Source organism: Centruroides sculpturatus, unplaced genomic scaffold (assembly GCF_000671375.1).
Source record: "Centruroides sculpturatus isolate CEXI.00-Female unplaced genomic scaffold, Cexi_2.0 scaffold570, whole genome shotgun sequence".
In the NCBI taxonomy this organism is placed as follows: Eukaryota; Metazoa; Arthropoda; class Arachnida; order Scorpiones; family Buthidae; genus Centruroides; species Centruroides sculpturatus.
In genome coordinates this window covers 220,056-234,585 of record NW_019384862.1, presented here as the reverse complement: position 1 = coordinate 234,585, position 14,530 = coordinate 220,056, and the positions used below count along the sequence as shown (strand labels likewise).

The 14,530-nt window shown below is 35.6% G+C and overlaps 1 protein-coding gene across 3 annotated transcripts; it reads right to left on the bottom strand.

Annotated features, from left to right (window-relative positions):
- Window positions 1-1,111: 1,111 nt before the first annotated feature.
- LOC111630691 (homeobox protein Hox-C5-like) lies at window positions 1,112-14,525 on the bottom strand. 3 transcript variants are annotated; one of them, XM_023374833.1, is made up of 3 exons: window positions 14,040-14,525; window positions 7,084-8,039; window positions 1,112-4,229 (listed from the first exon to the last, which is right to left on the bottom strand). In XM_023374833.1, the coding sequence occupies exons 2-3, from the start codon at window positions 7,688-7,690 to the stop codon at window positions 3,937-3,939; spliced, it is 900 nt and encodes a 299-aa protein (XP_023230601.1). In that variant the 5' UTR covers window positions 7,691-8,039; window positions 14,040-14,525; the 3' UTR covers window positions 1,112-3,936. The 3 variants fall into 3 exon arrangements, with proteins under 3 accessions (XP_023230601.1, XP_023230600.1, XP_023230598.1); XM_023374832.1 differs by lacking the exon at window positions 14,040-14,525 and adding an exon at window positions 8,124-8,492; XM_023374830.1 differs by lacking the exon at window positions 14,040-14,525 and having other exon boundaries at window positions 7,084-8,492.
- Window positions 14,526-14,530: the final 5 nt, after the last annotated feature.

The following is a 14,530-nucleotide window of genomic DNA, read 5'->3' as shown; positions in this document are numbered from 1 at the left end:
TCCTGTTTATGAAAGTGACTGACACTATAAAATGTATATACGTAGACGTTCACTTTTATTTTTGAAACACTGTTTCACATTTTGCCACATCATGTGGCACATACATAAAGATTAGTTGATGAGAAAATGTGGTAGAGATACATTATTTCTCTACATTACACGTACACATTACAATTCTTTCTTGTTTCATATATGTGTATGTGTATACAATATATATATATATGTATGTATATATATTTATACGTATTTTTGGCGAGAAAAGTGACAACATTTACAATATGTACACACAACTCTGACCAATGATTGTTTTTTTTGTATTTTTTCTCTTTCTTGAAACGTCTAAATAGCTAGTGGAGATAAATAGATTAATTCTAATGTTTATTAATTGATTGGCTGACGTGTTCCTCCCCTTCCGCCAATCCTAATTGTTTAAAAAATTCTAAAATTTTTTTTTGTTGTATAATTGCAAAAATTGTGTTTAAGAACTTTTTGATATAAGTTATAGTTCCTATTCCTCATTCCTATCGAACTTACGACGTTCCTGAACACTTCTGTGATGTCCTCGACCCCATCTCCACCCCCTAATGTACTTGAACACTATCCTTTCTTCTCAGTTCAACATCTACAGTGTGATGTCTCTAAACACTAGTACTTATCCCCGTACAGATTGATGTTCAGTACTACTTCTCACCCCCCCTTTATACGTGACAATTCCTTAACATAACTGTTGATAATACAATGTTCATGAGCACCTACTCCTCACTTAATACACACACACACATACACACACACACTCATAGTATTATGCTCATCTCTTACATTAATGCAGATAACTTTGCTGAACATCCTAAGAGAGTACGAATCTACGAATTAAGAGCCTTCAGGCTCGAAGGCTCGTAAATTTATCGAAGAAAGGAACAAAAAAACGTGACCAATCAAAGATAGATTTGGCTCCTAAAACGAATTTAATGCCCCAAGTGTCCCGTAAACTTCGCATTAGCTCAGTTTACAACTTCGACCCCCTACCATTTTTTCTTTCTTCCTTTATCCTAAATTGTTTCGAATAAATTCTCGATTTATATATATATATTTCTTCTTTTTCTTCTTCTTCTTCTTCTTCTTCTTCTTCTTCCTCTTCTAAAAAATAAAAATGCATTTATCATTTTTGAAGACGAAATTCCGAGGCAGAAATTTTGTCATATGTGTCGTCAGCAAACATCATACATTGGATAAAACTAGCGAGCGAGTCTAGCACCATCAATCAAAAAACTGAACATCAGGAAGACACATTACAGTCTTGGTCCGACGGGAGTACAGCTCACCTCCTCTACCAAAACACCTCAAACTGCCTCTGACGTCATCCAGACCTCCTATTTCTCCACCCAAACATCTATAACAGGGGGAGAGGTAGATGAGCAGCTACTTTTTTTTTTCTACCCAAAACTTAGGAATAATCTACCATGTTTTTCTTTTTATTGGCCATTTTTGCACCCTCTCCACTAATTTTTCCTTTTATTTTTTAAGTAAACATCGTCCTAAAACTGCCCCTCTATAAATTTAGATGGGTTAAGGAACGAAGAGGAGGGTAGGAAATCTAAAATAAAAAATAAAAAAATTTTTAGTGTACGTTAAGAGGAGTGGTAACGTTAATCTTATTTTTAAAAAAATACCCTTATATTGCTAGTATATTTTAATACCTCTCGAGCTATTTTAATGCCCACAGGCTAATTTCTAAGGGTATTAATGAATGATGAGGTAGTTACGCTCTCTCTCTCTCTCTCCTATTTAAAATAGGAACTAACGTGGGGTGCCTTTTAACATAGTGTAGAAGGCGAAATTTTATTTTAAAATCGTGGAATATAATAAATAAACGAAGAAGAAATGTAAAAAAGTTTAATTAATTCATCCCCAAAAAAAACACACACAAAAAAAGGGGTGTTGAAGTGTTCTCGTATGCTCCAAAAATTTAATTGTAAATGCTTAATAATTGGATTTTTTTTTTTGGATTAATTGATGAGGAAACGTTACAGAACCCCTTTTTATAAACCCATTTAAGGGGTGATGTAAGAAAAGTTGGCAAAGAAGTGACCCATTTAGACGTTTCGGCACAATGTCAGGACCGATTGGTGGGTTCACCAGTTTAGCAATCATTGGTGCAGAAACCAAGAGGAAACCAAACGAGAATTTTAAGGAAATTCCGAAAAAATAATAATAATAATTCTCCTACGATTAACGAATACAAAAAAACCCATCAAAATTCTCTTTATAAATAAGAAAAAATATATTCATACGAATAATCCTAAAATTCACGCAACACTTAACTTGGCTGCGAGCGTAGTGTGATTTTTATTTATTTATTTATTTATTTATTTTAGGAGGGTGGAAGATGTACTTAAATTGTAAAAGAAAAATATTTTTAAAAAATCTCAATTAAATCTTTAGTAAATAATTAAAATTTAGACAATTTAGTGAACGTGTCAAGCGAATTTTTACTGTCTAATTCGATTCTAAAGTAACAAAAATTGTATAAATCTAAATTTAGAAGATGAATATGACGTTAGTTTGGTGCAATTCTATTTCTAACCAAAAGCTGAAGCAATCGATCACAAAATCTCTTGCAGCAGTTTAGGTGACGTGTGTCATTTCGGTCAGTTTTTTCCTAGAAATAAAATAAAAAAAAAAAAAAATACTGCACAGATGAGCAATATTCGATCTGTCGTCACGAAGTAGGACACACATATACACACACACACACACACAAGCACGCGAGCACACCCCCCTTAAAGAGGACCAATAATTAAAGGGGGGAAAAAAATACATCTCTCTCTCACCGAGTAGTATTTTTAGATCTTCTTCTTCCTACCCCCTTTTGAAATTCTACATTTATGCAAATTTTTGTGCATACAAAATACATATTGCACACATACCCAGTGTTGTGTATAATTGTAAGTACCATAGGACTGTCGGACTAGGGGAGGAACCTCAAAAATTTTCCCGAGATCAGCAGTTTACCAGGACCTCACTCGGCACCACCCCGAATGAGAAAAGAGCAGTGGGGCCACTCCTCTACTACATAGAAGAGAAATATTTGATTTTATTTATAGGAAAGAAAGCCAAAAAAAAAAAATAACAAACAAAATCACGCGATTCCCTCTAAAATTTCTTAATTAAAAACGTCACGTTACGTTTATTATTATTATTTTCTTTAATAAATAAGAGGAGATTCGTTAATGTAAAAACTCGGGGGAGTTACACGCGCGAGAGGAGGGTTTGTTGTTTATATAGTGGAATTGGCACTGTCAACCCCCCTCGTATAATTTATTGGGCTGATAGAGGTCCTGGTTTTGTATGACACTTCACAACATTGCACAAAGAATTAAAAAGGAAAAAATCACTACAGTTAAGTTACGTATAATTGGCATCATTTGATCTTCCTCCCAAAACCCGCAAGTATCATTAAATTTGGGAGGAAAGATACCTTTAATTTTTGAGCCAAAAAGGGCCACATTATACGGAATGGTTCGTATTATTATTATTATTATTCATATTATTATTATTATTATTATTATTATTAATTTTTTCTTTGTAAACTCAAGTCTCATAATACTACCAGGTGTAACTATTATACTACATCTGGCAGATAACTATATCGATGTTACTTTCGTAAAGTTTTTCACTACGTATACAATTTTTCATCCTCTCACAAATATTTTTTCATCCCCTCGAATTATTTTAAGAGTTTTTTTTTTGTTTTGTTTTGTTTTTCTTATTTGTACATAGTTCAAGTAAATATTTTCACACTTTCCGTGGGGGGGAGAATTGGAAAGTCCCGTCGTCATCGTCGTCGTCATCGTTTCCCCCCCCCCCTCTTACGCACACCAAAAAGAAAATCAAATGAAGGGAATTGAAATTTGTCACCATTTATTTTCTTCTTCCTTAAGCTTTAGTCTCGCTGTGTAGATGGTGAGGATGATGATGATCTGCCATCACCTGAGGTATCTGAGGTGGCACCGTGTTAGCCATCTTGTGTTCTTTCTTCCATTTCATTCTCCTGTTTTGAAACCATATCTTGATCTGCCTTTCACTTAGACAAAGAGCGTGGGCTATCTCGATCCTCCTCCTTCGAGTCAGGTAGCGATTGAAGTGGAACTCCTTCTCTAACTCCAGGGTCTGGTAACGAGTGTATGACGTCCGCTGGCGTTTTGTCTCACCCATAGCGTTGACGCCGTCTGGAAAAAGGAGGGAAAAAAAAGCAAAAAAAGACGAACTGTTAGGAAATAGCATCACCCTACCACCCTAGACAAGGACATTTCTTTTTTTTTTCGTACATAAGAGGCGCCTCAGGATCTTAGCTTTAACCCACCCCCCTATCTATATACTTTCAAACTAGTTAAAAAACATCTTACTTAAGAAAATTCAAAAAACGTAGGCCCTATGTAAATATATAAACGTTAACGTTTTAATTATGACGTATGTACTGATCCTCCTTTTAACAATTAAAACATCATAGTAGCGAAAATAAATTATTTTAGGCCCTAAAAGGTATACTTTCTACTGTAGATTCATCACTTAAACTGTTTAATTGTATTAAATTTAAGTGAAAACACGCGAATTTTATAGTATAAAATGTCAAAAAATGAATGATTTTTATATAAAACACAAACCGTTATATTTTATATATATAAAACGTTGTGTTTGTATGAAGCGATGTGTGTTTTTTTTTAATGTTTTTTTTTCGCTGAAACTTATGAATTTTAAGCAGAAACTGATGCATTTTCTAGAAAAAAATAACAGCTGATGAAATTTATTAAAAAATAAAACAAGCAAAAAGAAACTGATTAATTTTGTAAACAGAAGAAACGGATGAATTTCCACGTGGAAAGGAAATTGATGAATTTTAAAACAATGAATGTAACTGTTGCATTTTCTAGAAGAATTGAAACGGATATATTTTCTAGAATAACTGAAATTGATAAATTCTAGAACATTTATCTATTCTAGAATACATTAACAAAAGGTAAGGTAAAAAAATTAACATAATTTTAAGCTTTTTAACTTAATTTAAAACGACTTTTTATGATAAATATATAATTATTATCGTGTAACGATTTAATAAAATAATATATAAAACAGATTAAATTTTTCATGTTTACTCATATATTTTTTTTTATAATAAAGTAACCGTTACGGGGATAGAGATTGTTTATGCTTATCAATTGTATAGAATGATTTATTGATATACCTTAAGCCAAGGTAAAAATAAGTAATCAAGTCATTTCAAAATGACACAAACCGGATGGTATGACAGCCATCTTTTGATTTGACAGGCCCCATGTTGTGCCTGGCGCCATCTTGTGCATAGAGAAAGAGCCTTCTCGCATTCTATGTAACGAAATAATAGCAAAATTAACATTCTCATCAATGTCTATTGTTTATATGTCACGTGTATACTTTATTACACAACGTAGATCTCATATCGGGTGTTTACGACAATTATGTTGTATATAAAACGGTATAAATGATATAGCGTGTAGAATTTCGCATTTTATACGTTATAATTACATTTTAAGGGGGTCATTTAATAATAATACGGTATATAGATGTTCAATTTAACTAACCGCTTAGGTTTTTATATATTTTTTAAGCGTATAAACACCGAGAAGCGCTATAACTTAACTGTTTTCCTAGTTTAGATCTCATAAACATAATATAACGCTATCGGAAGCGTAGGCCTTCTCGTTTATAATGTTTTATGCGTTATAAGGAGAAAGGCCTATAATTTAAACGGTGATTTTTAATAAAAATAAGCAAGCAAACTTTAATAGAGTTAGATTTTCCTTTCTTTCCATCCTACTTCCGTTAGAGAGAAGAGGAAATTTTTAAAAGGCCCCTTAATTTATTAAACTACACTTCTACTTTACGATCACTAAATTAATATTAACTATGTAATAAATGCCGAACCGCTTTAATATTCAGTTGTAAAGCTGGCAATTTAAAAATCGTTTCCGTCGTCGAGAAAGAGGAGCTAAAGAAAATTTATGCTCACGTGGACACCAGTGCACGTGCTACAAGACACTCCTTCCTTTCTACATTCCCCAGCCAAGTACTTCTACTAGAGGCCGCCATTTTAACCATTCTACCACTATATATCAAATGTATACCCCATCTATTTACTCCCCCCTAGCTACACTTTCCAAAGGGGAACCTTGCGACAGGTGCCCCTTTTGGAGGGTGGGCGATGGTTCGATGGAGAAAAACTTTTCCATCCCTCCCCCCTGCACCTTCGACAGTAGCCCGTACATCAACACAGCTTGCACACTTTATAGATCGACGTCAGCCATTTTCTCTGCTCCCTACCCCGAGATTTGTCTTGATTCTTTTCTAGTCCTGTTTCTACACAGCACGTGGAGGAGGATCTTTTCTTGTTTTTCCCCCTTTTTTTGGTGTATACGAATGGGGAGGAATTTTATCCTACTCTAAGTTTACTCGAAAATTGAAGAGGTGATGCAGATGATAGTGTGAATTTCGTTTGTTTAGAGGGGATCGAAATCGTCGCGATCGATACATCCCTTTTTTTTCCCCGTGTTTTGCTTGTCCTGTGTTCCCTACCTGCTAGAATCTTTGGTGTTTTTTTTTCTTGCCCTGTTAGTAGTGTTGTAGCTTAGCTGTTCGATATCTGTAGTAGGCAGTGTGGTACTCACGTCCGGGAAATTTTATAGCTGCCATAAAATCCGGCAAAGTGCCGCTGCCGTTGGCGAGGAGGCCGTAAAACAGGGAGAGCTTGCTGGAGGGAGCAGACACCCGACCGGGAAGACTGACAAAATTATGGCCGCGCCGAAAGTTTTATAGGCCTAACGAGAACCGTTTTATGGGTGTTGGGAGGAGAGTGCTTCCCTGACAGGGAGAATATTTACTGCAGTCCAGCTTGGCTGAAAACGCTCGGCTAGAAGACAGCAGGCTCACACGGCCACCGGTGGCTCGAGTGTTGAGTTGGTTGGCGTGTCTGTGTGTGTTATACGTTGTTACTAAGCCTAACAGGAGTATACGAAAGGAGGATGGAGAGGGAAATGACGTTGTACTTACTCTGACCGACGTGAACTTTCCTCATCCATGGATAAATCTGCGGTGGATTCGATGGATAATTGGCCTTCTGTTGGTTCTGTTGTCCCTGTTGTTGTGTTGTCGGTGTCTGCGGTTGCTGAGGTGGTGTCGACGATTGCTGCACTGGCTGCGGTTGCTGCTGTTGGGTGTGAGGAGGGGACTGCTGAGGATGGTGGTGAGGTTGTTGAGGTTGGCGGTGAGGCTGAGGCGGAGATGCCTGAGATTCGGGGCTCGGCGGAGCCGTGGGGTGAGACGAGGCCGTGGTGCTGAGGTCTTGAGGAGACGTTGCGCTCGGCTCGGCTGCATACTTGCAACTGGCTACGGCCGTCGGTGTCGGAGTTCTCGGACTCTGACTGGGATTCGGATGACTGAGGCGTTGGGAACAACTGTTGTAGTGGTGATCGCCATTTTGAAGGTGGGGTATGCTGTGTTGTCCGTAAGAGCCGTACTGCTGAACGGGGGAACCGGGCCCGCTGTAACAGCCACCGTAAGCCTGCACTTGAGGTGTATAATAGTCTTGATTCGACGTCTCCTGGCCCCGTTGGCCATAACAGGACGTCAACGTATTCACAAATTGGTAAGAGCTCATGTGTCTCTCTTGATTTGTGTACACCGTGACACTTCTCCGCTTATTTTGATGAATTATGGCCGCTGAGTGTTTGTCCTCCTTGCCAACCTCGGGTTTACACTTTTAATAGCACATTATTCCAAATAAGGTACGGCCCAGGTCGGTCATGTGACTTTCGCCCACCAATGGCAACCTGGCCACCACGGGAGAAAAGGTTAAGTACATAATCACAACGGACGAAAAGATTCGGGAAATTGTCCAGGAATCGGGAAAAATTAAGCAACGACTGACTCGATACTCGACGACGATGGCAAGTGACTACAAGTAGGGTCAACGATTGACAAGGGGTGCTCGTCCCCGACTCCGACAGCTAAGTTATACGGGAGAAGATAAATGTCAAAATATTATATATACACACAGCAAAGTGTCGCTCTTTAGAAAATCTCAAACTTACCCCTATCGAGTACAGGCGATTTTAAGTAAAGGTGCATATAAAGAGTGAGAGGTAGCAAGTCCCGTCCTCACACAACAGTGCACATAACACAAGACAAGCACACCGAAGTCCGTGTGTGCGCGTGTGGTGGCGGTAGAAGAGGGAAGAGAGAGAGAGAACCTGACTGTATATTGCGTGAGATAGGCTACCTTCCACTACCACGTCTCGTTCACTGACTGACTGACTGTGCACGGTGGCTGCAGCTGATATCGCAGCCAACTTTCCAAGAGAGGCCGGGTTCGATATGTCGGCCTGCCCGGCCGAGAGAGCGCAGCCCCCTGCCTTTCCCTACAGCTCATTTTCTTCCTTGATCGATCACTTGCTTGGCGAATGGGACGCTCTGAACATTCCCAAACCCAACAACCACATTATAATTTCTGACCCCCTCCCAATTAATATCTGCCAACTTTTACGGGACCCCCCCTTTTTTTCCCGGCGTTCGCCGAGACTGCCAACCCCCGGCTTCTTCCCCCCATCAATGCCGTGTCATCCGTCTTGGCTGGTCTGCGACCATTCCAACAGCCACAGTTTGAACTGTCTTGAGGAGGAACCTAACGTGAAGCGCAACTACTGTCCATGAATTATTTATACAGATTTTTTTTTACGTTTCTTCCCCCCTGGCCTTTTCCCCGCCCCTCCCCTACCTCATTTTATTTACAACACACCCGAATTTATCGTTGGACATCGCCGAAAACTCCGTACGGAGCTGTAGAAACCTCGATAACACGCGCGGCTTTCTAGGGGATGCATGTACGAGGAGGACGATTTGACGTGGATTTGAGCCTCTTTAAATTGTGGAGCACGACCTGAGAGAGAAATTCGACTAGGGGGTGAGGAAAAGGACAATTTAAATCGCTACAAATTCAAGGGGTGTAATTTAACGAGCTACAAATTCGAGAGGGGCAATTCAAGGATTACAGGTCATGAGGGACAGTTTAAGGTGAACAAATCACTATATACTGATTGAAAGAACGATCATGAAGGGCAATTCGTAAGGGGGGGTAAGAATTCGAGGAGTAAACTGCAGACACTGGATTGTTCGACGAGTGTAAATTCAAGGCAGTGGACAACTCGGGAGGGGTCAATTTAAGGTGGCCACGAGTTCGGGAGGTGGTAAATTTAACCTAAAAAGACAAAGGGGGGTGCAAACTAAAGGCCGAAAACAATTGTAAAGGTTTACATTAAAATTAGAGGTGTATTAAGATAGTGGACGTTGGAACGAAGCACAAATTAAAAACGGTGGGTGGGCAGTTGGAGGGGAATAAAAATAAAATTGGGGGGAGGAATCCGAGTTTATAAATCTAGTTTAATTAATGTGTTTACGAAAATTTATGACGTATCAATCATCGTCATCTGGCTTCGTCTTCTACGTATAAACTTAACTAGAAGCGTTTAAACCCGTATTAAAAATCGTAAAGCTCGTTTACAGTAAATTATACAATACTTGTAACACCCTAAATCCTCGATTTAACATAAATTAATTTACGCAGGCGTTAAATTAATTTATAAGAGGGCATAAACCGTAGACGGCTTAGCATTTACGAGTTTTTGATGAGGTTACACTTGGTGCGCTTCTCACCTGCCAGATCGAGATGAGATTTTAACAAATTCGTTACAACGAACAAAAATCATTCGTTATAAGCGGGTAGATAAGTCATTATAAACGGTATATTTACGTCTAAACGAAGAAATTCGTACGAGTGGTGTTAGCTTATGTCACACATACCTTCCGCCATGTTGGCTGTAGCAAATGTAAACAAACATGGCTGCCCCGGTTAAACGATTTTATTGCTATGAGAGCATTAAAATATCTTATTTTAAACGTTACGCCATCGAATTGTTTGGGAAAATTATGGTAAAAAAAAAATATAGTAGAAAATGCTCAGAATTTATCAGATAAATTCAAATTTTTTTATAATTAATTTATGACGTTATAATGCTCGTTTATGACGGATTTGATTTATGCCAACGACGTAATTTTGTGGGTTCATTTTTAAGGGATTTTAACCTATAATTTCGGGGGAAATCATAAATAAATTCGGTAAAATTAGGGGGGGGGGAAATGAGAAAAAGTTGCCTAGGTGCTCTGAGGATTGTAAGATGAGTTTTAGGGGGAAAATAAAGAAAATTTTAGTGGATTTTAGAGAAAATGCGAGTAGAAAACGATAGAATCAGAAGTAACGGTAGGATATAGAGGAAGTAATGGTAAAATTTAATAAGTTTTAAAGGAAATTGAGGAAAATTTCAACCTAAATACTAGTACAGGAGCTAAATTGTAGTAGTAAAACGGTATAAAACAGTAAAATATACCAATACCGGGTGTAAAACTGTAAAAATTAAGCCAGAAAAATCACTAAAAGATCTAAAAACTACAGTAAAATACGAATACAGGAACAAAATTTAGGGTGTTTATAAACAATAAAAATAACTAAAAATACTAAAAAGTTATAAACAAAATTAAATAAACACGTTAAAGATGCAAAACTACATCCAAAAAAATAAAAAAAAATCAGGCAGCAATTTCTTAGAATATAATATTAATAAAAAAAAAAAAATAAACAATCAAGGACAAAGCAGCAAGGTCGAGTGTATATATGCATGTGTTAGGGTATGAGGCTTGTAAATTAAGTGAAATTTAAGAGAAATTTAAGTGAAAATCGCAAGAAAAATCGCATAGAATTTAAAATAAATCATTAAACTAATCGAAAATGTGTTAAGTCGGTTACGGAAGCAGTTTATACCTGGTCAAATTTAGTGAATTTTAATAGAATTATGTCAGTAGAGTGTAATGTGTAGTACTCGTGTCACGACTATTCCTTTATTGAATTACTGTAAGGGATAGTACATTACCTTAATTAAGAGACAACATAATTTACAGGCACCAAGGATGCTCGCCTCCACCTACAGAAAGTTTTCAGAAATTCAATCTACTCCGCATGTATATATCTAATTGTAAAGCTGTAATTGTGGATATTTACCAGAGCATGTGCATCACTTTACCAATGATGAGTTTCTCCTTTAATGTCTCTCTCTCTATATCTAAACTTTACTTTATATAAACTTGTTCATCGACGATGATGATGAGGAAGAGAGAGGATGAGGATGTTTAATTGTCTTCTAATTGCTGTATTTTTTTTCTACAGCAGTGTAAAAATTATAACCAAATATTTCTTATTATAGTGGTTTTTTGGGACAATTAGAAGAGCTGGATGTCAAAATAAATATCCTGCTTTTCCAACATTTTTGCAACTTTGCAATGATAATATACTGTGTTTCCCCGAAAATAAGACAGTGTCTTAAATTAATTTTTGCTCTGAAAGATGCGCTAGGTCTTATTTTCAGGGGATGTCTTATTTTTTCCATGAAGAAGAATTCACATTTATTATTGAACAAAAAAATTCCCAAGTCGAACTTAGACGAGAGTGACGTATATCCGGTCGTATCAAACTGAACTTAAATAAAACCGAAGTAAACTTACAAAGTTCCCGTGATGGAGTGGACTTCCCACTCACTTCAACTTAACCTTTTTATAGCGTCGATGACTGTTACATTTATTCAATAATATACAGTATATTTTTATTATATTATATTATATAAACTCAATAACATACTGTATATTATTGAGTTTATATTGTTTAAATGATACACTATTAAGAATTATGCTATACTAAAATTTGCCGCAGAAAAATTATATGCAAAACTCAAAACGTCTGTCAAGTGCATATGGAATAAAACAACCATTTTTAAAAGACACTTCTAAATAACGGACACCTTTAATTAACAAGCATTTTAACATTTTGGACACAAATAAAAAGACATTTATTCTTATACCAAAACTTTTACGGGGACGAAATTAAAAAGCTTTCAATGGTTTGAGCTTAAATTACATTTAATAGCTAAAGCAATATATATTTTAAACCTTTTTAGAGTATAAAAATATCAGTTTAATGAAGATTTTNTTGTAGGAAATTTAATATTTTATATGAAAATTAACGAATTTCTCTCTAAAAACATTAGATTTTCTTAAAATTTAATGAAAATTATCACGTTAACTTCACTAATTATTGACCTTACTCATACAGGTGGTGTATAGAATTGTTAGAATTTCTACTAAAATTTCGAACTTTCTAGTGAATTTTAACGCTTATAAACTTAATTTTTATCTTAATAAACCTTTGTAATTAATTATTAAACTCGGTTATATAAGATTTTTCGTTTAAATACAAGTTAAAATGAAAGCATTATTAAACGACAAGGCCTGAAGGTTAATAATAAGCAAGTTTTGAAGCAAATTTTCTAAAAAAAACACGAAATTTTAACACTTAAAAGCCTTAAAATTATAAAATTAGAATGTTTTTCTAACTAAATTTAATTATTTTAATCGTTTAAAGTGAATAAATTTAATAAAAATCCAGGAAGAAAGTGTAGAAGTTTGTGAGGAGAAATGAAAGAAAAATGATGGAATTATTAATATACCAATCTTTATTATGAATTAATTATCTTATTTATAAATTACACAATCATCACATTATATTAAGGCTCCTTTAATTAAGTTGTAACTCTTATTTTTTTTTTGTATGTAAATAAAACAGAAATTAAATGTATAAATTCTCAAAACCTCCCGACATCAATTACACAACACATTACTTATAGGAACATTTGATTTTCTATACAAGAAATGAGTTGATTTCTCATTAAAAACTACACATTTTTAACACATTTAAGCACATTTACTACACGAAATTCTATTAAGAAGCCTCATAAGTGTATAAAAAAGTGGACAAAACACTCCTTGTTACTTAAAATAAATAAAACAACACTCTACACTTCAGCAGAGAGAAAGAGAGAGAGGCCCCTTTGAAACGTTTCCTTTGATTTATGCATCACTTGTATATAAATTTGAGGGCCCTCCTGCTGTACAGGATAGTGTTAAAAGTATATAAAAATCATCACAATTGGATCACTTAACAAAACATCTTAGCAACACTCCTCTACTTGTTATAAATATATAAATATCTCTATATATATATTATATATATTTACCCGCATCTCATAGTATCACAGATAACTCCTAGGATCGAGATTGAGCAAATATAACGTTAAGGCCCTCATATTTCGAATCTATATATAAATAGCCTAATGCCTACTACATATATAAACCCCTATTTGAGGCCTCTTGTATATAATTTTGGCACCAAAAAATTGAGTTTAACGTAAACAAAATGGCGTCGTTTTCGTTGTCACGCCAAGATTGCACATCTTTTTTTTACCACAAAATATGAAGTTATTTCTAAGCCTTAATATAGGTTTAAGGCTAGGGAAAGAAAGGTTAAAGGTTAGGTTATATTTAAGGGTCAAGAAATTGGTTAAATTCCTAGAGATTTAAGGTGAAAAGAGCAATTAAAATAAGGGTTAGTTGAAGTAGATTTGTGGCTCTAAATTTGATTTTTTTGTGTAGATTTACTTAATAGACTAGTCCCTGAGTTAATTTCGAAGGTTAAAGTTCACCCGAGTTTAATTCCTGAGGTGAAAAACCCGTAGAAAATCGTAAAAATCTTTAACGTTAAACCTGTGGAATATCTAAAGTTTTAAGCTCATTTCTAAAAAATCAGGGAATTTTTGAGCAAATTTAACAGAAGAAAACCCTGGTTAAACTTGTTTTCTCCCCAAAAAACCTAAAAATTTAGATCTTAACTGCGATTTCCCCAACGCTTAACTTGTACAAAATCATCTTCACAAAGGTTATTAGTTAAGCTTGTCAGCCGCCATATTGTGATGTCTTACTTTAAACGAAAGTTTAAGAACCCCTCGTTTGTTGTTTAAGGGAGGTAGAAAGGTATATTAAAAAAAAAAAAAACACAAAATTCATTTACTAACCTCATAAAAATCGCACATATTTTACGTTGATTAATCGGTAGATAACGTGGTTTTTTTTAAAACAAAACAGCACTTATAAATGTAGCAACTTGAACTGTCGAAGGTAAAGTTTATAACTGACCCCCTTTTCTGGCAGTAAAAAGGGTTGTTAGAATGCTGTAAAACCATAAAATAGTACAGTTTAGGATGGATTTTACTGTTTAAAATTCTTTTTAAAAAGGAAGAAAACTGTAGTGAGTCGCCAGCGGGGTGACCCGCTCCCTTCACAAGAGGAGGTCCTAAAAGTCTGACACGCATGTGGGGTCAGGTGCAATAATTCATGTCGAAAGTTTTACGACAAACATCGAATACTTATTTACTACATTTTTGACCCTTCTTACAAACGACTCAATCGAAAATAATACATATTTTTTTTTACCCCCGTTTCCTCTGTCTAAATAAATTAAAATAGTAGAAGAGAGAGAGGGTTGGTATTGTTCTTCTCTTCTTAT